Source organism: Pseudopodoces humilis, chromosome 7 (genome assembly GCF_049639895.1).
Source record: "Pseudopodoces humilis isolate 2021_Gansu_Grassland_sample_001 chromosome 7, ASM4963989v1, whole genome shotgun sequence".
NCBI lineage: Eukaryota > Metazoa > Chordata > Aves > Passeriformes > Paridae > Pseudopodoces > Pseudopodoces humilis.
In genome coordinates, this window is record NC_142206.1 from 58,924,515 (window position 1) to 58,951,225 (window position 26,711).

The window sequence follows — 26,711 nt, forward strand, 5'->3', positions numbered from 1 at the left end:
CTGTTTTGTCAGCTGTAACCTACTGTTGTTCACCATTTCCCCCTCAAGTCCCAGTTTTAAGGAAAAATTCAGTTTCTGTTTGGCGAAGCAAGGCGGGCTAAGCCTCGAGCCTCATCTGAGTCACAGGAGTCACAGGCCCCATCCTGTGTCAGGAGCAGCTTTAAGGATTAATCCCCGTGGCTGCAGAAAGTCCCCAGCAAAAACTGCTTTGGCTCAAGTCCACGAGGAGATCGGGCTCCTGTAACAACCAAGTGCTGACAAATGGTAACTCCCAAAGCAAATCCTGGCCTTGCCCATCTTTGTGCCTTTCCCCTGCTGTGTGATCTGGTGTTTCAAGCTGGATGATGCTTGTTCAGGTCATTCTTGTTTGCACAGAGAAAAGAAAAGCGTGGAGGATGAGCAGATTTCCTAAGGATACCACTCCTGCACATCCCAAGGCTCCCATCTGTACAAGGTTTGGACAATCCATGTACTCCAAATCATGGTGACAGCAGTTGCCTCTGAAGAAGCAGCAGCTCTGATTTCCAGAATTCATGAATCTAAGGGATTCCAGCACACCCAGCCTCTCCTGCCTCAGTTTCCCCTTTCTCCTCCCTCTGAGGGCTGCAGCTCCTCCCCATCCTGTCCTGAGCCAGTTTGCCCGATGCTGACTGACAGTGCATCCAGTGCATGCTGGCAGAAAGGAGTTTTGAGGCTGGATACAACCAAAAGAAACCCCAGAAAATTATCTTTGTATTTCAAGAAGCAGAAATTTGCAGCTTAAAGAAACCTAAATCTCCCTGGAAATTATTTACCAAGGAAAACATACCCACAGTAACCCATCCTTTGAGTGTTAGAACAGCTTGAAACTAAAAGTTTGCAGAGCTCAAGCAGGAGGAGAAGAGGGATGAAGCTGGAAAAAGATCATTAAGAAGACATTTAAAAAATGTTTTTCCGGAATTTGATTTTTATTTCCATGCTTGGACTAAGCTCTTCAGCTGGTGAGGAAAAAAACAGAAGTCAGTTGCAGGATCTGTGAGAAAAAAAAGGGCTCTTTCTGTAGGTTCAAAATGTTCCTGGGATTTTGAGGCTGAAAGTTTTCCGAGAGCACTTCTTCCAAAGGGCTTTCCAAGAACACACAGTGAACTGCAAAACAATCTCACAGAGAACTACAAGATTCCTGCTGGAGAGATAGAAAAGTTATTTCCACATGGACAGAGCCAGAACATTGACATCTGACATTTCAATAAATGTATTTTTGGCCTATTTTGACACAGTACAAAGGACTGAGAATACTGAGATTATAGAGCCCAATGCAAGGCAGCACCTCTGTAAATGTCTGCTCCATATTCCATTTGTCAGTTTATAAATGGAGCCATTGGAGAAATCTCTGCTTCATTGACAGCCCGGAGATCGCCAGATTTTCAATTTCCCTTCAATAAAACTGAAAAATAAAACCCCAAGGAGAACACTTTCGCTTTTTAATCATATCCAGGCCTGTTTCCTGTAATGAAGAACTACTTTTCCAGTCTCAAGAGAACAATTCTTTGAATGTCACTTTCAGACAGTGAGATAAAAATCTCTGCTATTTGCAGGAGAAGGCTCCGACTGCCATTTGTGGCTTGAACCACTTCCCAATTTATTTACTTTCTGAGGCTGTTTACATTTTCAGGCAGCCCAGCTCACTCATCCCTAACAAGTTCAGTTTATTGCTGCAAGAAACGCAGCCCTGTGCCAGCCACAGGAGAGACTTCGGACCTAAGGACACCAAAAGGATTTTGGATCAAGTCACTTGAGTAAAAAAATGCGTGGAAAAGAAAAAAAAAATTTAAAAATGCCATTTTCTGGTGAAGTCTGTCACTGACCAGCAGCAGGAGCCATGGATAGTGCAAGCCCTTCATTAGGGCTGAACCTGAAACTGCTTTTCATCCCTGGAGAGCTGCAGGACTCCCAGATCAGCACGGAGAGGGGAGATGAGAGAGAAGGACATCCTTAATTTGTCTGAAGAGCAGCATTTCCTCTTTATATAATTATCTCCTCCAGCAAAGCCTCCTGCTCGGAGTCAATGGGGTTGGAGCACACTTAGCCCAATTCAGGAGTGACACATCAACCCCTTTCATCAAATGCATCCAACTCTGAGGGCTCCTTTGTTTGTTCTTGCTGATATTAAAGACTAATTTTGATTTAGACTAAGAGCCCTTTCCATCCCTCAGGAGGGAGCCGTGGCAACACGAGATTATTCAATTAACTGTGTGCTCTAAATTACTCATGGAGTGTGTTCACATGGACAGGGCAGGGATTTTCAGGGTATTGTCTGGAAGGGAGTTGCATGGCTAATATAATAAAAGTATTAAAAATATAATATATATTAAAAATAATATATATTAAAATAATTAATATAGTATAATATAATATAGTATAATATAATATAATATAATATAATATAATATAATATAATATAATATAATATAATATAATATAATATAATATAATATAATATAATATAATATAATATAATATAATATAATATAATATAATATAATATAATATAATATAATAATATATGTTTTCCAGGAGCTGGGCTACAATGATCTTTATGGGTCCCTTCCAACTCAGCTTATTCTATATTATTATTATTATTGTTATAGTGATGATGATTATTATTATATAAATAACTTCAGCTTTGCATAAATCTTTCTTACTTTAGCAAAGCTGCTCGGTCACCTACTTTTACAACCTTCCTCTTAACTGGTATTTTACAAACAACAGAAAAAGGAGCAGCAGGTGGCATCTTGTTACAGATAGAAAGCAGAAAAAAACAGTTATTAAGCTCCTACATTCAATCTTTAGCCATCACCTCCTCTTTGTCACCTTCTCTCAGTCTTTGCACCTGGAGAGAAGCATTCACTTCAGCAGAAAGTAATTTTCCTGTCCTGCTTTTGCTTTTTTTTTTTTAAAAAAGGAAATGCCCCAACTCAAGGCAATAGCTGGTGCAGAAAATAGGAAAAACACCTCTCAGAAAAGAAGCTGCTTAGGACACTTTTTGCTGATGCTCTCAGGGTTCAGTTTTGATTGTGATAGATGTTTTCTGAAATCCAGGATGGAACTTGTGGTGGATGCAGAGCTGGAATTTAAATGTGTCTCTCACCTGGAGGTTACATCCTCCAGCCACCTGCAAGGGCTGAACAGCTGGAGAATCATTCATTAGAATAACAGAATCATGGAATGGTTTGGGTTGGAAGGGACCATCTCTTTCTAACCCTCTGCCATGGCAGGGACACCTTCCAGTATCCCAGGTTGCTTCAAGCCCTGTCCAGTCTGGCCTGGAAAACTTCCAGGAATGGTGCAGCCACAGCTTCTCTGTGCCAGGGCCTCAGCACCCTCAGAGTCAGGAATTTCTTCATCATCTCCAATCTAAACCCACCCTCTGTCAGTTTGAAGCCATTCCCGTGTCCTGTCAGTCCATGTCCTTGTAAAAAAGTTCCTCTTTAGGTACTGGAAACTGTAAGGAATGATAAAATCAAGTGGAAGGAGAAAAGCCGTGGAGCTCCTGGCAGATGAGCAGCAGTCTCTGGCAGGCTGGTTACAGCCCTCAGTCACCTGCACATCACACAGGCACAACTGCTGGCAAATTCCCAGAGTTTTAGGAGCCTGGACATAATGGTAGAGGGAATAAAGCTCCAAGTACATGAAAAGTACTTTGAGAGGATTTTAAAAGTACATTTTTTCAAAGTACACCCAGGACTGCTCTGTATGCCTTAAAAAGAGTTCTCAGCATTGCAAGGACTGCAAGCAGCTCTCAATTCTTGCTTACTTGCAAGCAGAATAACAAACCCCCCTCCTTACCTCCCAGGAAAATCCAGAGTGTGTGTGTTAGTCATGACTTAACAGCCGTAAAAAAAAACCCATTTCAGCTCAGCTATGACACTGTTCAGATAAATGATGTTCAAGATGCTTCTGACACAGGAATGGCAACTTTTAAATCAAGTCATGAGAGACAGTTTACTCTTGTAAAAATTTTCCCACCATTTCTCTGCCAGAGAATTCCAGAATGGTTTGGGTTGGAAGGGACCTTCAAGTTCACCCCCTGCCATGGGCAGGGACACCTTCCACTGGCCCAGGTTGCTCCAAGGCCCATCCAGCCTGGCCTTGAGCAAGTGTGTATTTGTATTTTGTAGACAAAACAATCATCAGAAGATTCCCGTTGAAAAGGAAATAGATAAACAACGTAACCATTTATTTGACTGCATTGTATTTAGACAACTTGTACATTTTGTAACCCCACTGGTTTTGTTCTCATCAAAAAGGATAAAGGGACAGAAGAATATAATCCACTCAAAACAGCAGTCCAGTATTTTGAGATACACTTGCTATTTTCATAGATGCCCACCTGATACCTGAACTCCAACATAGGTTGTAATGTTTATACAAGACCTGAAGTTTTTTCAACACAGCACTGAGTTGTAGCAATGTCTTGCAGTGCCCTGAAAAATAGTTTGTGACATACTCTGCAACACCAATCTGATGATGCCTTGAAGGTGATGAACCTGATCATTTCTTAAAAAAACAACATAATGAATGCAAACATCCAGACCAACATGTCAGCCAGTAGCAACATTTGGGCAAATTTAGATATAAAAGCAATCAACTCCTTAGTTAGATTTGTCAATGCAAAAAGGTGAGGGGGAGAGAACTGTGTTTAGCAACAGACAGGAGAAATAACCAACATTTCCTTGCTAGATTCCTTTTGAAAATCTATGCAAATTCAAGGCTTCCCACTTGATTTCCTAATCCCAAGCAGTACAGAGAACAAATCTGTTTGACAGGACCCAACACATGCAGCTTCAGTGTCTCCTGCAGTGAACTCTGTGACACAGCAGCCATGGCAGAACCTTTCAGGCCATGTGCTCTTTGAAAAACAAAAACTGCACCTATTTTGCTCAGTATTTTCAACACAGGCATGGCAGCAACCTCTTCTTACAATAACCAACCAGAATTGTATTTGAAGTTTGCTCCAGAGGGATATTTTTAGCAGTGAGGAGAGATTTCAGCTCACTTCCAAGTCAGCTTTTGAATCTGAAGACACCCACAGCTTAAATATTAACCAATAGAAAACTTGCCTGTCTGGCTTTGCAGATTGAAACCCCAGCAAGACACACAAGGCAACCCAGTTTGCAATTTGTGATTCAAGCCCAACAGCTGCTTGCAAGGTCTGAAACCTCCCAGATCCAGCTCCAGGGCAGTCCCTACATCCTGGACCACAGCTGAGGGAAACCTGACTCAATGGAGTGGCTACCAACATTGAAGTCTTAACACTGAGCAAAACTGCTGAAAAGCACCCAAAAAAACTGGCACTGCTGAGGGGATGGGGTAACAAGAGGTTTTGTCGTGTCACAAGGCAGCAGAGGCTACACACAGGCTTTAGGCTGAGCTCCAGCATGTCCTGGGAGTAACAGACCCCACTTACAACAACACCTCGTCTTGGGCACTCTCTTAAAGATGAGTTTTCTTTTCTGAGGGGAACAGACCCCCTCGACAGCACAGATGGTGTCTCTACAAGCAGAAAACTCAGCAGGGCCAATTTCCATTAAAAATCTTTATTTTCAAATACAACTCATGATTTGTACATGGTAAGAAACGTCCATCACCATGTGCGATTGGTCTGTGCAAAAGGCGGCTTTGCTCAAATCCAGTTTTCCTGCACAGGGCTCTTTTCCAAATGATACTGGAGGTAGGGGTTTTGTTGGTTTTGTTTTTAGTGTACAGTAATTAGCTAAAATGAAAACAAACAAAAAAAAAAAAAAACCCCAAAACCAACCCCATGACTCAAACCAAACCTTAAAAAGAAAAAAAAAAAAAGTGTAGTAAGGCAAATCTGTAGAATTCGCTCGATTCCATGGGAGCAAATTCACTGAGAGTTCATCCTTTTGATCCCTGTACAGACCATTCACCTCAGAGCTAGACTTGACCCTGATGGGTCCCTTCCAACTCTGAAATCTCTGATTACAGAGGTGCTTCCACAAGTCACCTAGTACTTTTATTTCTGTCTTTCAAAATTTATTAAAAAAAAAACAAAACAGAAAAAAACCAACCCAACTGATTCATAGATCTGGGCTATGGAATCACACAGAACAAGAAAGCCTCGACATTGTCATTACTGAAAAAATTGATGGGTATTTGTAAAATCTATGTAAGCCCAAATAAAGAAAGGAAAAAAAAAATAGAGAAAAACAGAGCAAGAGTGAATGCAAGAAAGAGAGACAGAATTCCTTCCCCGCTGCTTTGATTTTAGCGGGGAAAAAATCCCCTAATAATTTAGCTCATGTTAAGTTGAGAAAATGAGAGCAGCTAAAAATGAATACGATACACCTTGAAATTTATTTCCAAGACCAAGAACCAAAGATTGAAGCATTTTAGAACACTGAAGCAAAGCAATCTGAATCTGAAAAAAAAATTGTTCCAACTATCTTAAAATAGCTGTTTCTCAGAGCTTCTAGCAATAATTTTGATTAAATAAAAATCATACCAATTTACATTAATTTTTCTATATCTTCTTTTAAAAGAAGTCCCTCACTCTTTTAATGAAAAAAGTGCATCCAAACCCAGCAGAAATTCACTGGTGCCACCAGGTTCTTTTAGCAGCTACTCAAGGTTTTCAAAATAGCTTACACTTCTTGCTGTAAGAAGGGCCTTCCAACCCCTTGTTTGGGAGAAGTATCCGAATTATAAAAATCTGAAATAATTTATTATCAAATCCAGAATTTAAATAAAAGGAGATTTTTTTTTTTTTTCCTTGCAAAGACAACTGAAGAAAGTAAAAGAATAAAAGCATGCACTCCAAACTTAGAGGTGAAGACAAATATACTTATCTATACAGGCACTGGCAGACGCAATTTAATGGTTACTCGTTGTAACACACACCCCACCCTACAATACATTTTTTCATTCACTAATCACTGAGGTACCAATATTTAAGAATGGAAAAATTCAATATTGAAAAATAAAACCTAAAATTGAAGCCTTTTTTTCTTTTTCTTCTTCTTCCCCAGAAAACTATGGCAATTTTTTTGTATGAAATGTTAGTATACTTATAGAATTTTACAATCTACATTGGCTTTATTTTGAATTTTTCGGGAACCAAAAGCGGCATTCCCATCCAGGTTTTCTCTGATAAAACGTTCACTGTGTGGATGTCCTAAAGAGTCAGCAGACTTGCAAATGAATGAACATATCTTGGCTATCACCTGGCACATCTGGCTGGTACCAAAAGGACTCGGAGTCTGAGACAATCGGCTTTAATTCGGAACAAATGCGCCATGCCAAAGTGCAACGAATGTGTGCGACACTCAATGGGACACTGACAGGTTTAAGAGCTGCATGGAAAGTACTAAAGTCCACCTTGCAAAGCAATTTGGGACAAATTGCATTGCATGCAAAGGACAACTCTGCGCTGCTGGGACGTCGCTTGCTCGCTGGGATGGGGTCTCCTAACGCAGCCATAGTTTCAGACGCAGTGCATCCACTCCATTTAAATAGTATCTGAACAGCCTCTTGTCTCGCACAAAACCAAGGTTTTCATAAAGTTTCAAAGCAGACTTATTTGTGATTTCTGTTTCCAATACAACCTTTAAGGGAGAAAAGAAATAAAACGAAAGAAAAAAAGCGTGTCGTGTTAGTCGGCAGTTGCAAGTACGTGATTGCTGAACCAATTCCAAAGGTTTTATTTAAAGGTACATTTGTTAGCAATAAATGGAATTCATTCCTTCTTATCTATACTTAATTAAGCAATATTTCCACATTAAGCATCCATTCCCACATTAAAAAAGAATATAATATAGCAGTTCATCCACAACTGTAATTGTAAACAACATTGAAGATTTTAGTTCTTGGCTGTAAACAGTATTTCAGTTCACCACCACGAGGGTAAAAAACACAGCAATAAACAAATCCCATACAGCCTCTGTCTCCCAACATCCTCCCCCAAAACCCAAGCTACCAAACAGGTTAGGGTCCAAAACATACTTTGAATGAGTGACTGAACTTCTGCATGTCACAAGAACTCAGCACATGAGGATTTATGTAATGATTTAATATCTTTGACCCCTGATTCCTTCAAGTTAGATGTAGGTAAGAGCTTTGAATTGACACCAGCTGTCAGACCCAACATTTGCAGTATTTGTGCTCAACACAAGAATCACAGAGTGGTCTGGGTTGGAAAGCACCTTCAAGATTATCCAGCCCAAACCTCCTGGCACAGGCAGGGACATCTTCCACCATCCCAGGTTGGTGATCCAACTTGAGTACCAACAAATCCCCTAAACCCAAATCACAGTGCACACCAGAAGAATAAGCAGAGTTTTCCATATTTTTTCCCTTGTGTTGGTAAGATCCCAGTTGCAGAAAGACCTGTCAGAGATAACTCAGACCAAACCCAAGCCTAAGAGTAGTCCAAATTAAGACTCAAAATTGCCTCAGAGCTCTCAAGCACAGGCAAGAAACTACACTGGCCTTAACAAGACACTCATCACAAAACTTCAGAATTTTTCAGAATTGTTTCTCTCTCTTTTCTCACCGTGTACTGAACAGAGCTCTGCCATACTGACAAGCCCTGCACCCCCTCCACAAAATAAAAACTAATTCTGCCTCTTTACTGGTGTCCAACTCAATTATTTAAGGTTCTGCTATTAGCAAGAGATGCTGGTTGCACAAGAACATGGGCTGAACTAACAAGGCCTGGGCTCCACACACCCCAACAGTGATCATCCACATATTAAACAGGAGCTGATTCACTGTAGAGAGACCATAGAATGAAAATACAGCACCAAAATATCAGCCTGGATTTGTAGAGTGGTTAAAGTCCATTGATTTCATGGCTTCTGTGGCCTCCCTGCCTTCAAGCACACATTCCCATTCCCTTTCCCCCTGGCCTCTCCTGCCAGCTCTCAAGGCTGGTTCCTGAGCTACTTCCAAAGCCACCTGGCAGAAAACCTTTCCTTTTTCTCTCCATGGGGTTTATTTTCTCCAGTCTGAGTGGCTAAGCCAGAGTGAAAGGGGGAGGCAACCAGTGGTTAGAGTGGCCTGAAACTTGAGTCAAACATATACATTAAATGGATTTTAAAATCTTATTGGAGGTGACCAGTCTAACCATTGGCTGCCACATTCCAATGAGCAATTCCACCTGTGTTTCTCAGTGTAAGGATGTTGAAAGAACAATAAAGCTGGGGATAACAATCCAATGAACAATGTAAGACTTGGAAACAGTTCATTTGACAAAAAGGAACTAAGAGTCACACATTAAAATATTAATCATCAGAGTTCTGAAATTACAGCAGGGCAGTGTTGTAGCTGCACACTTAAGACAACCTAATTCAATTCTTAGTTTTGTGACAGGAATGAGAGATTGAATTGCTCTAGCTGGCATCTCCCAGAACATTACTAGCAAGTCCTGTGAGGTGATGGAGTACTCCTAACATCCTTCATCCATTAAAATGGATAACTATTCATCTGTAACAAATTATGGAAGCACCATCATTTTGCTGGAGAGGGCTATTTTCTACACATTGTACAATTCCTTAATTCCAATTTAAACCAAACATTGAAGCCAAAGAAGGAATCTGACCTGTGTAAATCCACTGTGCAGAGGATTATTTATTTGAACTCTCAGCTACCAAGGGCATTCACTCTCTCAAAGGTTCAGTAACCTGGCAGAGTGATGTAACAACTCTATTCAACTGCAAGCTCCAACACCTGGCAATGCTAAAGCACTTCAGCACTGCAGCTGATTGAGCTGAAGGGAGTGGTTAAATGTTGAAATACAGGTTTGTTGGAATCCCACTACCTGAGTGAACGCTCATCTTGAAAGCAAATGCAACAGATTTGTTCTGGTATTTCTAAAGAAGTCTCAGCATAATGAAAAGTAATTCCCTGATCTCAACATAATGCAGCTGAAGACATGTTTCTGCTATCTGAAAAGGAAACACAGGCATATTTTATTCAGATTTCATTAGCTTCCTTTGGTGGAGTGCATCTCTTCCTGAGATTTTCAATCAAGCTCCAAACTTTCAATTGTTACATTTATTTCTGCTCTAGTGGGTCGATTTTGTTGTACACATATGGCTGTTAAATCCTCTTATAACACAATAACATCCCCCTGAAGGGCAGCAAAGCTCTGATTAGATTTAACAGCATTTTCTGCTCAAGCTGCAACTTTCTGAAGGTTATGACATTCTCTTTTATCTTAAATTTTATAAACCTAACATTTTAGCTCAACTCTAATATTAACTGGCTTTAGAAGCAAGATTTCTATATTAAGAGTGGAGTGCAATGTTCCTTGTTGCTACATTTTCATACCTTGAATTTATTCCTGAACTGAAGCCAAGTGGAGTGGTCAAGTTTTCTTGATTCTTCAGTTCAAATTTTAAAGGAACTCAAGTTTAAAACCCAAGTCATAGAAAGGATACAGCCAAATCAAATGAAGAAAGTCCTCTCAGCACTCACAGAGGAGGTTGCTATTCTTAACTTTTAAGTCTGACAGATCATCAGACTCAAGTTATGAGGGCTTGTCCAGCGTCCTTAATCAGTTTAACTGCCTTAACTTTTAAAGAGAGGCACTACCCAAAATCTAACAGTTCATAACTTTATATACTTATAGATTAAGGAGAAACAAAAATATCAGTAATGTAATGACTTCAAATAGGATTCTGTAAAGACACACATTTCATTTTTACTAGTGTCGTGCTGAATTAAAATGACACATCTACTAGTGTGGTCAAAAACCCACTCTAAACCACCCTGAAGTTTCAATGGGACATCCCACAAGAATCTGTGGTTCCCTTTCACGTTCTAAATTTTGGCTTAAAAAAGGTTTTTGAAGTCCCCACTTACTGGAGTCTAATTTTCATTAGTTACCACTTGCATGGTACATTATTTCAGTAATATGAAGTGAATGGATTGTCTGTAGATTCCTCAGTCATTTGTTACAGATGGAAAACCTGCATACGAACAGAACTCCTCCTTTCTAATTGTAATTAAGGGATGTAACAGTTCCACAGGACGATCTTCAGCTGTAGAGTTTTGGGAAATTGCTTGCCAGCAAAAACAGTACAAAAAGCAACCACACACCCACCTTGCTGCAGTTAGCACATGCTTTTCTTTCTTAAACTGGAAGAAAAACATTTCCAAAACTTTGGAGCTGCAAGTAGAACTATTCACCTTCACCTGATTGATTTCCATAGTTCATCCTTTCTATGCAACCAGCCCATATTTATCCTAAATCACTGTGATGCACTGGAAACTCAGCCCATTACAGCTCACTACCCCAAATATCAGAATTCATGAACATCAAATACTTGAGAAAGTCACAAAGGTAAAAAAGAATAAAAAATAATCAGAAATCCTGAAGTTTTGTAATGTTATGTGCAGACACTCCAGCTGGAAGCTGCTGTTGAGTACTTTCTTCAGGCCTGAAGGTTATTTCTGGTTCAAGCACCCACCCCCAACACCAGATCACTTCCCTGGTTTCTATTCTAATGTAGGCCATGGCCAGCTCCATGGCCAGCTCCTCCCCTGCACACAGATTCCATTCCAGTCAATTCACCTCCTCACTCACTCACTCCACAGCTTTCCCAGAGAAATCACCCCTGTGGAAGATTTTGCAGCCAGCAGAAGCTGCCACTCAGGCAAGGTGCTGACCACTGTAAATCCCTCATTCCATAGGCCTGCCTTGGTTTATTCCCACTAAAACAGCCTACAGGGAAAAAAAAATGTCCTTAAACACCACAACATTGCAGCAGGCTTTGAAATGCCACCTATCAGCTAGAATTTGTCAAGATTTTCATCTGTGGTGTTGTATAAATCCTTTGTTTTTCAGGACTCAATGCTGGTACCTCCAAAGCCAAATCTGTGGTACTTCGAAAAGCAACACACCGAGTGAGGCATTTATCAGATTATGTGCCACAAGTTATTAAAATTAAGTCTATTTACTGCATCTATTCCATAATTAGATTGAAGGGAAGAGTTTCCAAGCAGCCTTTGGAAGTTTTTCACAACACCCACAGCTGCATATTCATGTTTTTAATCCTATTCCAAGCATGTTTCAGAAAATAGCAATTTGTTTTAAATTGAGCTCCACCTTATCTGACAAAGCAGTATATTTTTATTTTCATCAGGATTCTGATTTTATTAAAAGATGTAGAAAAATACCCTAAAAGCTGCGGGGATGATTAAACTATTTATACATTTATTTACTTATTGTCTCACACAGACAAATTATTGTGACGCACTACTTTGTGACTGACGAGCTTGAAGCATCAATTAATCAGAAACGGATCTCCTGACAGCTGTTGTGAAAACTGGTGAGAGCCAAGAGTAGGGCAGAGCTTTTCATGGGTGCCTAGTTAGATTTTTCAGATTCTGGTCTGACTGAAAACTCAGCACTCCACCACGTAGCACAAGTAACTAACAGTCTTATTTTGCACCATTTTGGGTATGTGGAAGAAGCTTACTTGGTGTCAAAGTAAAAAACAACAACAACAACAAAACCTCATGAAAACATTGGCTGTTTGGTTGGGGATAACCTGCATGTGGAAAAGAACAACATAAATAAAAATAAGTGTGAGTGTGCCTCAACTGATGGTGCAGAAAAATCAGTCAAATACTCTGTTTGTATTCCATGCTTCCTAAAGGGCTCCCAGTTCAAAATTTAATGCCACCACAAGACTCAGCTGGTGCAAAAGCCCCCCAAAAGCAGGGTATGAGTTTGGAATCATCATCATTCTACAAATAGCTGTTCCAAAACCATGGCTGCCCCCATCCAGCACACAATTCAAGGAGTCTGAACTGCAGGGCCTTCAAATAAAGAGACAGAATGTGAGAAATGCCCTCTGCCCCTGGTCCATAGCATCTCTACAGCACCAGAGATGAAAATCTGTGGCTAAGACTTAATGAGGCCTCACTGCAGACCTGCAACCCTTATCACATTTATTTCATGTTTATGGAGGTAAAAAAAAACAGCAAAAAGGGATCTTAGATTAATGTGACAGTGGCAGAGGAAAAAGACAGGCATAGAAAAGATTACTGTTAGAGGTCACCTGTTAGTCCAATCTAGAAATGAATTCACATGAGAAGTAGCACACAGACATTCAGAAAATACACAGTAATTACTGCAACTCAGAGCTTGAGTAGAAACATCCAGTTCTACTCCTGACTCTCTAATAACAGTGGGTAATTCCCTTCTCTGCATCTCACTTCTGCAGCTGTGGTGTGAACACTGGAACCCTGATACTCAAGCATTTTGCAATTTATTTTAAAATCTTGACTAGTTTAGTAAAGGGAAATCAACTCAAGCAATGAGGAAAATAAACCAACCAACCTCTTCTTGATTAGTTGAGTGTGGGCAAGTAGTAAAAGAGATTAGAGGAAAGCATTTTAGAAACCATGATAGAAGCAAGATGCCAAAATAAAGAACTTAAAAGCATTACAGACTGCACTGTGCTGCCCAAGTACAACATAAATTACAAGGTGACGGGGAAGAAGACACCAGCAAGCAGAGGCATGAAGGGATCTGAGGGGAAGAATAAATCTCCCAATGAATGAAGCCAGAGCATAGGCAGGGATGCTGCAAGAGGCAAAACACAACTAGTGGAAAAATAAACTGGAGTGTGTGCCAGAAGTCCTGTGACACCAACTGTAGCTTTGAATAAGAAACTTCCCCACAGGGCAGTGGGACAATGGAGGGAGCAGTGGGACAATGGAGGGAGCAGCTGAAGTCAGATAACAGAGAGATCAAAGGCTCATTGACACACTGAAATGACAATGCTCACAGATCAGGAACAGCTGCATCGTGCCAAGGAGCTGGAAGTTAAAGGGACTGATAACCTGGTTAAGGAGGGTGGATGGATGGATGGTTCCTCACAAGTTAAACAAGACACTCAACAATATAGGTGCTTTATGTATGTATTTATATTTTTTAAAAAGCAGGAACTGTAATCTGGTAACAGAGTAACAGCTTTTAGGGCAAGGAAGTTTGCCAGTGATTCAGTCGCTCTCCTTGCACGTCTGTGTCGTGGTGTTAACCCACTGCAGCTCTGCTCTGTGCAGTGTCAGAACAGCCTGATGAGTGGCTGTGATAAATCCACATTCTCAGCAGCACAGCACACACTGTTCTGTGGCTGTGTGCACAGGGATGGCAGGGCTGCACAGGACATGCTCATCCCACTGCTCAGCTGTACCTCAAACTGGGGCCCTTGAACGAAAATGGTTTGAGTGAAGGCTGAGGCAGCTTCACAAGGTAAATTACTGAATTTCAGCACTTAGGACGAATTCAGAAAGTCCTTCTCCTATTTGTGCCATACTTATTTTTTCAGAGGTTGTTTTCCCTTATATTATAAAGGAGCTTCTTACCAACTTATCTCTCACCTAAAAGAAGTCCTGTAGAAGAAAAACCTGTGAGTTGAATCCACATACAAGAGAGTGCAAACCATTTACATCATAAAAGTTTTGATTATAAAATCTTACCTCATCACAATCTCCTTCAACCATAGCATAAATAGCTTTCTTAACCAAGTTTGTACCTGAAACACAGATTTCAGTAAGTGTCAGAGTTGAAGTACAAAAAACCAAAAAAAGCCAGTTTACATATGACTAATGGGTGCTACCTACACGACATGACACCTGGGGAAAGCAGGGAAGAAAGAAAAACAAGGAGTTGCAGTCAAGCTGCAGTCTCAAGTCTGAACACTAAAATAATCTGTGAAGTTATCCAGAGACTCAGCTCAAGTGCAAGATTCTTGTAACACAAGGATATTAGAAACTGGCTGCTATGCTCAACATGGTGTTATATATAGCCTTCCAAGATGTGATTCATTCCTTTTTGTTGCATTTAAAGTCAAAATCTGCTGGCATGTACTGGAAGGACATTCATCTTCCAAGGGAATTTCCTCTTACTAAAACAAATACTTCTATTAGTAACAGAACTTATGAAACCACTGCTCTTATGGCTCACTCCCATTTGGGTTTGCTAGTATCTAATAATATTCTTGAAGCCCATCCCTTCCCCTCAGACAAGCATTAATTTTTTTTAATCGTTATTTTTCATCTATTTCACAACAGTTCTACAAATGTAATATCCCTACCTGTCTGCAGAATTGGGGTGAAATTGAAAGTTGATTTCAAAGTTATTAGTGGAAAAAACTGCTGTTCAGTGAAAATTGCATAAATCTCACTTCCATAAGAAGGCTATGGAAAAGGAAAAAAAACCCCAAGGAATCTACGGAATGTTTTAAAATATTCTCAAAACTTTAATCAATTAAGGTTTTCATTGAGTGTTATGATAAAACTGTTCTACATTTAAAGCAGATCTTCAGATTAACAGCACACTCTGAGAAACAGCAAGGTGGCAAATGTAGGAAAAAGTCAACATATATAATGCTAGAGTAAGCAAAGTTTTAAAGACCAATTCTATGTATGTAATTCTAATTTAACAGACTGACTAAAGTGAGGGAAAAGTCTTGCAGTCATCTTCATAATAACAGCCTTAGTTCTTATTTACTTCTGAATCCAAGCACCTGCAATTAAATTATGGCAGACTCCTTCATGACTCAGCTAAAAGGAAAGCAGAGACAGTGATTTCTCAGTATCCTCTTCCTCTCCTCCACTACAGAAACCAACAATGGCTTTTCAATTGCACTGGGGAAAGAAAAAATCTGCACATGCTTGAACAGTTGTGGTAATGTGTTTTTTTGGAGGGTTTTTTCTGGAAGAGAGCAAACACAATGATACATTCTGCAATGGATCACTGTATTTTTCGATTGCAAGTAATTTTCTGTCTTTAATCACAGAAGCATGAGCTGTTCAGTGTGGATGAGTGGTGAAGCACAGTTCTAAGCCTTGGAGCTGACGGCTACATTTAGTTAAAAATACCTTACAAAATGTAATTTCACAATAACCAGCATAAAAAAATTAAGTTCCACAAGAACAAATATTTAATTAAGCCAACTTGGCTAACTGGTGTTAGAATGAAAATCCATTCACCAGGGCAAAACTGATTAATGAGGAAGGGCAAACTCCCTGCCAAGAGTGATTTCTTTACCACGTAACTTCCCAACAAAACAGATCGCCATTTCAATCATTCAAGTAACAATACAAAGCTATTTTTCTTCCCTGATTAATACAATAATGAGCTCTATACATTCTCCCTGATGGGTAATATATGCATAATTTATAGGGGTAAGTCAGGAAATAAGTTCACTGTAAAAAAGGAGCCACACAACATGGAAATGAGGGCATACATAAACCACAAAGCAGTTCCCACTGCTGTTATTTGGCAGTGGTAGAGGCAGAGGTAAGGGGCTGCTGCCTGCCTTTCTTTTTAGCCTCATCAGATCCCAGGTGTGAACCTCACAGGGCATTTCAGGTTACTTTAACAAAATCAGAAAAGCCACTGGGGAGCTCGTGTGGTTGAGTAAGGCAGGGATGACACACAAAGCACTACATCCTGAAGTTCAGTTCAGCTTAAATCTTTATGACAGCTACAGTTATCCCAGCTAGAGGATTTAAGGAAGAAAGAACAAAAAAAAAGCTATTCTTACCAATTCCTTTTCTTCTGTATTTGGAATCCACTGCTAACATGGCTATATAACCTCTGCGGAACATCTTTTTGTGCATATCCAGCTTGCAGACGATGGCACCTACACACTCCTCACCTACCATGGCCTTAAAGACAAACATACACGGATGGAATTCTCAGTTTGGGATCCACAGTGCTACCAAAAGCAGTTCATTTTTCAAGTGAAAGAGCCACAAAAAATTTGTTTGTATAAAGCTATGGAAAGGTAACAATGTTAATTTTAAAAGCGTCTCCTAAAGTATTACTACGATTAAAAGACTTAATTGCTTTATTACATTCCAATAAAGTTCCAAGTCAATTAATAACCAATGAATTATTCCTGGAGAGAAGCACATTATCGTTTCACAGTCTACAGGCAAGAACATATGTGATTAAAAAGGGAAAATAAATAAAAGACCAGGTTAAGGCATAAATTACCCTTTCATATGGGCTTCTTCAGAGGAAAAAAGTCCATTCCTGTTTAATAGTGATCTGAATTTTCCTGTACAAGGGCTGTGGTAGATAACATGCTTAATTTTTGTCTGGTTTTAATGTCAAGGTCACAAAGGATCAGAGAAAAGTGTTGCTGCATTTGATCTTTAGACACTGTTGCTTTCAGTCATATGACACCCAGAGAACAAACAAAAAAGCAGAGTTAATTTCACACATTTTAACTATTGGGAGATTTCATCTGTTAAGAGCTAGGCACTGGCAGTTAATCCCAGTGGCATTGTCACAGTAACCGTGGTCAAGGAGACGTAGGCATTCTGAAATATTAACAAGAAAAACTCCAAAAAGGAAAGGACCAAACTCCTCCCCAAACACTCATCAAAACACTTGCGCACCCACTCTCTCCACCAAAATTTTACCATGAGAGAAAGGAAAACTAAGTCATGTTAACTGAAGGATCAGGCAGCATAAGGGATCAATGACATTATAACCTGCAGCAGTAAAACTGGTTAAAGCTGCAGAGTGGGACAGCATCCAAGGGGAAAACAAACTCCTGTGCACCCAGGAAAGATGGGCAGAGATAAAAAGAAACTCATAATTTTACATATGGGTGTGTGAGCGGATCCACAGCCTTTGACAGATCTGCAGAGAGGACCAATCTTGGGCTCAAGTGCCACAGCTAAAGCAGGACTACAGCACATGATTGGCAAAAGCATGTGGTGGCACAAGAGCTGCTGGATAATCCAAATTTACGACGCTAAGACACGTCAAATGAAAAGGACTTGCTAGAGCCAGTACTGCCAGGCCTCAGAGCAGCCACCTGTGAACCCAGAGCTCACTACTCCAAAGTCTGTGGTATAAATTCAACCACCTGAACCTTTGTGCACAGCTTGTAGGCTAAAGCTCTGAGGACAGAAGATTCCTTCCTGCAGGTCATGCTGCAGGCACAGTCTCTTCACCCCCAAAAGAATCAAGTCTTTCAGCACCTCCACCTGGATTGTGGGTTATAAACTAAGTAATCTGTCAACCAGAAGCTGCAGCAAATGTGAAATGAAGCCAAATAAAGTAGAGGTTGCATTTCCAAAGCCCTGTGATACAGCACAATCTTAACTCCATTTCTAATGTAGCTGAAGCAAATGTAACTATTGCTAAGTTTTTATTTGGCAGGAAAACACATTTCAGCAGTATCCAAGAACAACCCTGAACAATCTAACAGAGTGGTTTTTAAAACAACAAACAAAAACTGTAGCACAATCTAAGTGGACTGAAACACAGTGTCTCTAAGCCTTTCATTTGTTCCAAAACACAGTTTATGCCACAGAAAAAGAGGAGCTGTGCCCATACTCAAACAGTGTATGCAAAGTTTCAGCTCAAGGCAAGTTCTGTATCTCGGTTCAGACCTGAGAAAAGCAGGGAGTTAAATAAAGAGTATCATCAGACAGACTGCTCAGAACATTGCTATAATTATGCAGAGTACCTAGATGTAATCTTAAACCTCACTAAAAAAAAAAAAAAAAAAAGAAAGCACACCACAAGTTATAGTTGTGCTTTGCCCTGGAGTGAACACGTGCAAACTGTTGATCCTAACAAGTTATGTGGAGAATTTTTAAGATACATGTATTTTTTTTTTTACATTCTTCAGGAGTAGTGACAATCTAGACACTTCATATCTGAGCTCTTTCTTGTCCAGAGCACTTTTCTGAAAAGTTCATGAATCATATATTTAAAATGTTAAATGAACAGCAAAGAATTTTGTTTCAGTGATCAAAGAAGCAAATACCCACTGGTTTTACCACTGCTGCCAGCGAGCTGAGTAAAGAATGACTCTATTACCAGTTCACCAAACACTTAAATCTATTTCTCTGTCTTCAGGCAGGTAAGTCTGGCAGTTAATCTAGAGCTGTTCCACTCACAAAGGGAATGCTGCATTTCCACCTCATTTAGAGGGGTTTTTGTTGCCTTTCCTCTCCTTTCTCCTTCTTTCCAACCTTATCTAAAGCTGGAAATGAAACCTAAACCATGATGCAAAACTTTGCAATTTAATTTCCTGGAGAAGGTTAAACTGTGTGAATAAAAAAAAAAAACAGACAGAAATAGGGAGAGTCGTGAGGAGGGAGGAAAAGTAGCTCCCACACAAAGTCATTTAGGACAAGATATTCATGGGCCAGACTTTCCTTTCAGGTATATGAGAGTACTTCTAAACAAGCAATTCTCTACAAACAGAATTCAGCCTAAGTCACTATTGTATATCATAAACTCCACAGAGTACTGTAAGATTTACTCCAATAGTAGGTTATTAGTAGCAGGATTAACATACATGAATCCAAATCCAGTATTTGCATCATCTTTGTTCCTATGAATAAGTTTAAATGCTTAAAACAAACCAGATTTTAATATACTGGAAGAGCTAGTAGAAAAATGTCTGTAAATCAGCAAGAACATTACTTTTCACAGAATTAATCAATTTGTATTAATTTCATTATCAAAGATGCCATTATGTCTGTCAGCCACAGTCTGAGTATGTATTTAATATCTAGATCCTGTGAATTTTATTTAAGGGAGATTAAAACAGCCAACTAGCCCCAAAAGGGAAATGTTTTGCGATTCAAACACAGCAGAACCTGCACTACTGCACTGTATTTTCCTTTCACACCTGCACCAAAGTCCATCCCAAAGTATCTCAGGCAGAGCTGGGTACCAACTGGCTCTCATTTAGGGATCGTGTTACCGAATGCCTTTAGAGGATACACTCAGGGTAAGGGGCCTCAGCCGCAGCTCTTCCCAGTACCTGGAAATCCCCACGTCCCTCTGCTTCCACTCCATGAACCTGGACACCAGCAATTCCCTCCTGTGTGAGGAACACCCTCTGGAATAGCTGCCCTGGCTGTTGTCACCTGCTCAGGGGCTGCAGGGACTTCAGTTTTCACAGAGCCACTGACAGTGAGAGACTGACTCAAAGGGTGATCACTCCTAAAAACAAACTGGAAACTTTGCAAATTCTCCTACAAAACTTCTTCCTACGTCTGCCATGGGGCCAGGAAGACTTCTCAGACAACCTCCTAACTTTTCTGGTTCTTCCTTTAAGCCCCAGGTTTTCCACAACCAAAGAACAGACACGATGTCCTACAAGTCTTAATTTCAACATACCAAGACTCTTGAATCGAATCCAATTTAAAAAAAAATGCAAAGCATTAGTATAAAACAAGACTTAACTGCAGTCATTTAGGATTTACAACACATTTAAAACCACTTACATGGAATTAATAGGTTATTTTTAAATTTGAGAAAGTTTAAATTATAAATGCTGCTATAGCTAGTGGCAAAGTTAAGAATCCAATAAAAGCACGTATTTTCTAAATTTTTCTTAAAAGGCAGCTGAGTGGTACAGTGAATTACACGAGAGGTTACAACACACAACCAGAACTCTGCTTTTACTACATTCTGTCTTATCCAAATTCTGGCACAGAGCAAGGTTTCCTAAGCTCACCTCTCCCACGCTAAAGGATTTTGAAAACAATTTTCTGAAATATTTAATTTATCAGTCTGAAATGCAAGCTTCAGAACTTTAGCACTGCTAAGACTAGAAGCTAGAAAACCACTTTAAAAGAAAGCTACGATGTTGAAAATGCATTTACAATCCATCTGGGGACAAAGACATAACATTGCTTAAAAATACTTGACATGAAACAGAAGATGCCCCATCCCCCTGTCATTTTTTGGCAGAGGAGTGGTTATCATTTGAGGAGAAACTGGGCTGACAGAGCTTCCGAGAATAAGTAAAAGACAGGCATTTACTGGGCACCCACACCTAATACACAGAGCAAACCTGCTCTTCTGAAGACAGGCAAAACATGAGTTTAACCAGACAGTTGGAGTTCTACAGAACCCCAGAATGGTTTGGGTTGGAAAAGACCTTAAAGATCATCTAGTTCCAGCCCCCTGCCATGGACAGGGACACCTTCCCCTGGACATTTATGGAGGAAATTGTTATTTCCTTGCCACAACCCAGACACTGCTGCAGTGTGACACCTCAGCACTGAGTAGCACTCTCAACTTGCTACCCCAAAAGTCAGGATAACAGTTATGTGGATTAATTTGATATTGGATTTAACAGGGTTTTAAGATTTCCAGTATCTCCAGGTCCTTTTAAAGTGGAATATTAATTTCTTCTTTGGGTGTACAGTTAGGAAGTGGTCTGAGCCTGAAAACCAGTCAGGGTTGGTCCTCTGCCTTCCCTCCAGCTGCGCACTCCCTCCTCTTCTCTTGCTCCGGTGCCTGTGACATCCTACAGGAATATATTTGGAGCACTAAACCAACAGAGCATCACCCTAAAACAGCTAAATACACACACATTTACAAGTACATTCCAGTTAGAGGGTTATCTCAGCTCCCAAAACCACAGAAACACATGGGCTGGCACAAGGCAGGAAGAGGGAGTTGAAGAGAAAGGAAAAACAAGCGGCAGCCTGGGCTGCACCAGCCCTTAGAGCAACTTGGGAAGGCCAAGCCAAAATTCAGCAAGTTTCAAATCCACGCAGTGAAGTTAATTAGCCTTGCATTGTCAGAATAGGGAAATTATGTTTTAGATGGTTCACTGAATAAACCATCAGAAAGAGGCAAGTGCTGATAATTTAGGAAAATTCATATCCCATCTTAAATTTCAGTGGTGTCAGTCCTTTCCCCTCACAGGGAGGGAAAAGGAAATGTGCCATGACAGCACAGGGAAGACAGGTGAATGTGTTCTGGAAGAGTTTTCAAATGGTGATGGTGAAACTCAGTAAAGGAATTGATTGAATTGACCCTTACAGATCTTTTTCCAAATACAATCAAATCACAGGCTAAACCCTCTTCCCAAAACAATCAAAACCCAGTCAAAACCTGAAACCAGAAGGTTGTGAGGCCACAAAGCATTAACGACAAATGATTCTGTGACATCAGGAACTAAGCTCCATGTTCACCATCCCGACACTTCTTGCTAATTGAAATATGCAGTCCCTGACTGAAGATAAATATTTTAAAGCGATTTATTAGATAGAAGTAGTTCAGGAATCCATTAACTGCAGGAACAAATTAGATTTTATAGAACAGAAAGTTTTCAAGACAATCTCTAAGAAACAAACCCCAAAAATATTAAAGCCGGTCACAAAAAACCCCAACCCCCTCCCCCCACATGAATTTGACTCAGCATGCTGCAAGACCTTCAAATTATTAAGCAGGTAACAGTTTGCTGGCTTTAGACATTCAAAGCCATATATTATTCTATACACTTTTATGTACTTCACATTGTTTCGCCTTTCCAAAAAAATGGCAAATACACTGAGTTCAAGAAAAGTTTTGTTGATTCTTCAGGGCTATCAAAAAATGAAGCTGTCACTACAAAATAAGCTTTCTCTTCCTTGAGTGATATCTTACTCTTTAAATGCACTTATTAGAAATAATCTGTTTTGGTTCTCTGTCAAACAAGTTGTCACTGCTCTTCTCACAACAAAATTCTCCAGTTATTCCTTGACAAAAAAACCCAAACCCATAATGACTGAAAGTCTAAACAAATGCATTGTGATCTAAGAGTATCCAACATTGCCTTGGCATTACCAGGGGTACACCTGATGCTCAAAGTATGGACTTCTGTAGTTCTTGAGCATTCTACTCTCAGTATGAGGTAAATCAGTCACAGGCAGAGCTCAGTGTTTGAAGAACACCACTGTGCTCTGATCAGCATCCCTGTAATGGCAAACATGACTCTGCATCCAACAATGCTCTCCAGTATTTTCATATTCTGTTTTGTTCCAGAAGGTCAACTTCATGCTTTGCTCAACTTCCTGTAATCCTCCTGTATTCCCTCTGCAGGGTGTTAAGAGGCACAGTTCTGAAAATCTTCCTATAAACTCTATCAATCCTGCTATAAATTACATCAGATCCTAAACCAGGAATGTTCAGGAAATTTAAAACCAGATGTACTCCATTAGCCTCACCTCTTGTACTCATATTCTATCAAAATTTCAGAGATAACCCTGAACTGATGAGTGTCTTGGCTCTGGCTAAATCAGACCTTTCAGAGGGGTGTCCAGTCCTAATTAAAACATCAAGAGAGATGAATCCATCATTTTCTTTAGCAAGGAAGTGCCACAAATTTCCCTAAATGTTCTGTTTTGCAGCTTTAAGTGTTCCTTTGAGTAAATCAAGCACAGCTAAGCTCTTGCTATGCACATACACTCCTCAGGCCAACTTCTACTCAGTTTCCTTTACCTGTGGATGAATTATCATCCTAAAAGCGTGCAACTGAGACACAAAAAGTGCTAAACATTTAGGAAGGCAGGGGGCAGCTAAACCAGCCTTTCAATAGTGCAGTAGGAAGAATACAACACTAAATACGTTGTTAGTGCAGGGAACCAACGTGAGAATGAATTCCTGCATGCTGCGAGCACTCTCACACCTGTAAAAGCAACACAGTTGGACTTGTCTTTGTCAAAGTAAGCTCACAGATCAAAAAGTCTACTAAATCTTTCAGAGTGCCTCTCCACCTATCACTTAACATTTATGTGCCAGCCCTGCTTTAGTCAGTTTTAAAACCATTGTGCAAGAATTACCAAGCAGTTACAAGGCATTAGTGGACTAAGTACTTTCTTTTTTAAATACAAGCCCAGGAACTGAGACAGAATCATAAAATGTGCTACACCAAAGGTCACAAAAGTCAATGTCAAAACCAAGATTAGAAGCTCTGAATTTCTGGATCCTAGCCCTGTGCTCAAACCCTTTCCCCACCACTTAAAACATGTTAACAAATGTAGAACTTTGGGCATAAGCTTTACTTGTACATGCACAGGTCATAATTGGACAGGTATTTCCACAAAAGTTTGGCCTTACCCACAAAAGCGTTATTAAAAGTATTTCAACAAACGTCAACCCTTCCATCCTCTCCTCCCCAGCCCCAAACCACTCCCAGCTCCTGCCCTCCCTGCTCCCTCCGGCACTTACCAAAAAGCAAAGTTGTGGCCAGTTGTGGATAAAATACCTATATGTGTAAATGGAGTAGGGTTCAGACAGATCTTTGGTGATCAGTCTCATGATATCGGGCATCTGCAGCTCTGACTCATACTGGACGTATCGTATCGTTAGGTCCTCCTCGGGCTGACAGTCCGTTCCCGAGCCTTTCAAACTGCAGGCTGCTGCTAAGGACCCGGAGAGTAGCTGCAGGGACTCCTCCTCCTCCTCCCCTCCTTCATCCCCCTCCTCCTGCTCTTCCTCCTCCAAGCCAGTCTCTCCCGCCAGCCCATTGCGGGCTGCAGTCTTAGCAGCAGCAGTCGTGGTTGTGGCAGCAGGCTGGCTCCTGTCCCCTTTAGCTGGGGGAGAAGGAGGAGGAGAGGGTGCAGTCCTTCCCTGGGGAGGGAGGTGGTTGGCGTGGGGGGACGAGCAGGGCGCTGCGGTGGGGGGCGACGACTGCTGCTGTCCGGAGCCCATTGTTTTGCTGGCTCGCTTGTTCTCCAGCCCCTCGGGGGCCGTCCCTGCCTCCGAGCCGAGGATCTTGCCCTTGAGGGAGGCCCGCAGGTGCCGCAGCTCGGGGCTGATGAGGCCGTTGAGCTGGTGGTTGTGGTGCGGGGGGTGGTGGTGGTGGCGGTGGTGGTGGCGGTGCTGCGGGCCCCCCTTGCCGCCGTCGCTGCCTCCTCCTCCTCCTCCTCCTCGCTGCTGCTGCTCCCGTCCGCCCGCGGGTCCCTCCTCTTCCTCCTCCTCTTCGGCCTCCTCGTCCTGGGCGCCGGTGCAGGCGGCGGCGGCGGCGGCATAGGAGGTGGCAGAGGAGGAGGAGGAGGAGGAAGCAGCCCCCCCTCCTCCTCCTCCGGGGAAGGGGGAGAGCGTGTCCCCCTGCGGGGACAGGACGCTGCTAGGCCCCGGCGGTACCTCGGCCATATCCTACGGGAGAGACCGACACAAACTCACCGGGGAGGAGGAGGAGGGCGCCAAACCGAACGGGGGCGACGGGAAGGTGGGGGGAGGCGCGGCGGCCTCACGGGCCGCGCTCGGCGGGGAGGGGGGGGGAGGGGGGGGCGCGAACAAAGGCACGCACGGTGCCCGGGCCGCGCCTCGCCGCCCCGCCGCCCCCTCTGGCGGCTGCCCCGCTCCCCCCGCGGGCGCGGGCGGGGCCGTTCCCGGAGCGCTCGGGGCCCGGGGTCCCCCCGCCGCCGCCACTCACCGCCGCGTCTGGGCAGCTCCCGCTCCCCCGCCGCCAAGCGCGGCCGGCGCGGCCGTAAAACCCGCGGCCAGTTCCTGTCGGCCCTTACGACACTTCCTCCCTTGGCGGCAGCGCCTGGCGACGGCGGGGCGGGGCCGGCGCCCTCAGGCCGGTCCCGGTGCGGGGAGCGCCGGCCTGGGACAGGGACACGGGAGAGGGACAGGGGAGCGGAATCAGTCACAGAGTCACGGAATAACAGAACCACCTGGGCTGGAAAACAACCTGAGGTCGTTGAGTCCAGCCTGTGACTGAATACATCCAGTCTTTCATAGACTCGGAGTATCCTGAGCTGGCAGGACCCACAAGGATCAGAGTCCAACTCCTGGCCCTGCACAGACACCCCAACAATGCCACCCTGTGCCTGAGAGCGGTGTCCAAACTCTCTGAATTTGTCAAGCTGGGGCCTTGCCCGTTCCCTGGGGAGCCTGGGCAGTGCCAGCACCCTCTGGGGGAGGAACCTTTTCTGATCTCCAACCTAAAGCTCTGGTGACTCCGCTTCCTGCTCTTCCCTCGGCTCCCCTCGCCCAGAGGGAGCGGATCCGACCCTGCCCCTTCACTGCCTCTCCTGAGGAAGCGTTGGCTGCTCTGAGGTCTGACCTCTGGGCTGGGCAGACCAAGTGTCCTCAGCTGCTCCTCATGAGGCCCCTCCAGACCCTTCCCCATCCCTGTGACATCCTCTGGAATAGCTCAGTGTCTTTTTCTTTGGACATCTCCAGGGATGGTGACTCCACCACCCCCATGGGCAGTCCATTCCCAGTGTCTAATCACCCTTTCTGTGAAGAAATTCTTCCTAACACCCAACCTAACAGTCCCCTGGTACATCTTAGGAGTATGTCCTCTCCTCCTGTCCCTGTTCCCTGGGAGCAGAGCCTGATCCCCCCGGCTGTCCCCTCCTGTCAGGGACTTGTGCAAGAGCCACAAGGGCCCCCCGAGCCTCCTTTTCTCCAGGTTGAGCTCCCTCAGTTGCTCCTCATCAAACTTGTCCTCCAGACGCTTCCCCAGCTCCATTCCCTTCCCTGGACTTGTTCCAGTCCCTAAATGTCCTTCCTGAATTGAAGGACCCAGAACTGGACCCAGAGCTGGCAGTGTGGCCTCAGCAGTACCCAGCACAAGGGACAGCCACTGTCTGCTCTGAGTTTTGTTTGATCAGCCCAAGCCTGAGCGGGCACAGGCGCTGCCCACAAGGATGTTTCCAGCTCTGTTTAGTCTGGAGACAGGCACCAGAGGTGTTTTGGTGACACTCTGTTGCAGATCAGAGTGCAGGAGTTGTTGCTTGAGGGACATCATTCCTGCCTGGATAAGCCTTGGGCTGCGTTGTGTGACTTGGTAACAGTGGAAATTCAGCAAGGCTGAAAGACATCTCAAGCCATCTCTGCTGCTCTTCTGCCTTAAATAACCTCTTTAGGAGTGCTACTGGATACCACAGAAACAAACAAATCCTTTAGATGTGAATAT

The 26,711-nt window shown here is 42.4% G+C and overlaps 1 protein-coding gene across 2 annotated transcripts; it reads right to left on the reverse strand.

Moving 5' to 3' along the window:
• Window positions 1-4,195: 4,195 nt before the first annotated feature.
• Window positions 4,196-25,282, reverse strand: NAA30 (N-alpha-acetyltransferase 30, NatC catalytic subunit). 2 transcript variants are annotated; one of them, XM_005528549.3, is made up of 5 exons: window positions 25,218-25,282; window positions 24,008-24,937; window positions 16,566-16,689; window positions 14,494-14,549; window positions 4,196-7,604 (listed from the first exon to the last, which is right to left on the reverse strand). In XM_005528549.3, the coding sequence occupies exons 2-5, from the start codon at window positions 24,932-24,934 to the stop codon at window positions 7,467-7,469; spliced, it is 1,245 nt and encodes a 414-aa protein (XP_005528606.1). In that variant the 5' UTR covers window positions 24,935-24,937; window positions 25,218-25,282; the 3' UTR covers window positions 4,196-7,466. The 2 variants fall into 2 exon arrangements, with proteins under 2 accessions (XP_005528606.1, XP_014112972.1); XM_014257497.2 differs by lacking the exon at window positions 4,196-7,604 and adding an exon at window positions 13,929-14,406.
• Window positions 25,283-26,711: the final 1,429 nt, after the last annotated feature.

Coding starts and splice junctions, on each gene's coding strand:
- NAA30 (XM_005528549.3), bottom strand. CDS start 24,934: ATGGCCGAGGTACCGCCGGGGCCTAGCAGCGTCCTGTCCCCGCAGGGG. Junction 14,550..16,565: donor ATACAGAAGAAAAGGAATTG/GTAAGAATAGCT, acceptor TCTGTGTTTCAG/GTACAAACTTGGTTAAGAAA. Junction 7,605..14,493: donor TTGAAGGAGATTGTGATGAG/GTAAGATTTTAT, acceptor TCTCCCTTAAAG/GTTGTATTGGAAACAGAAAT.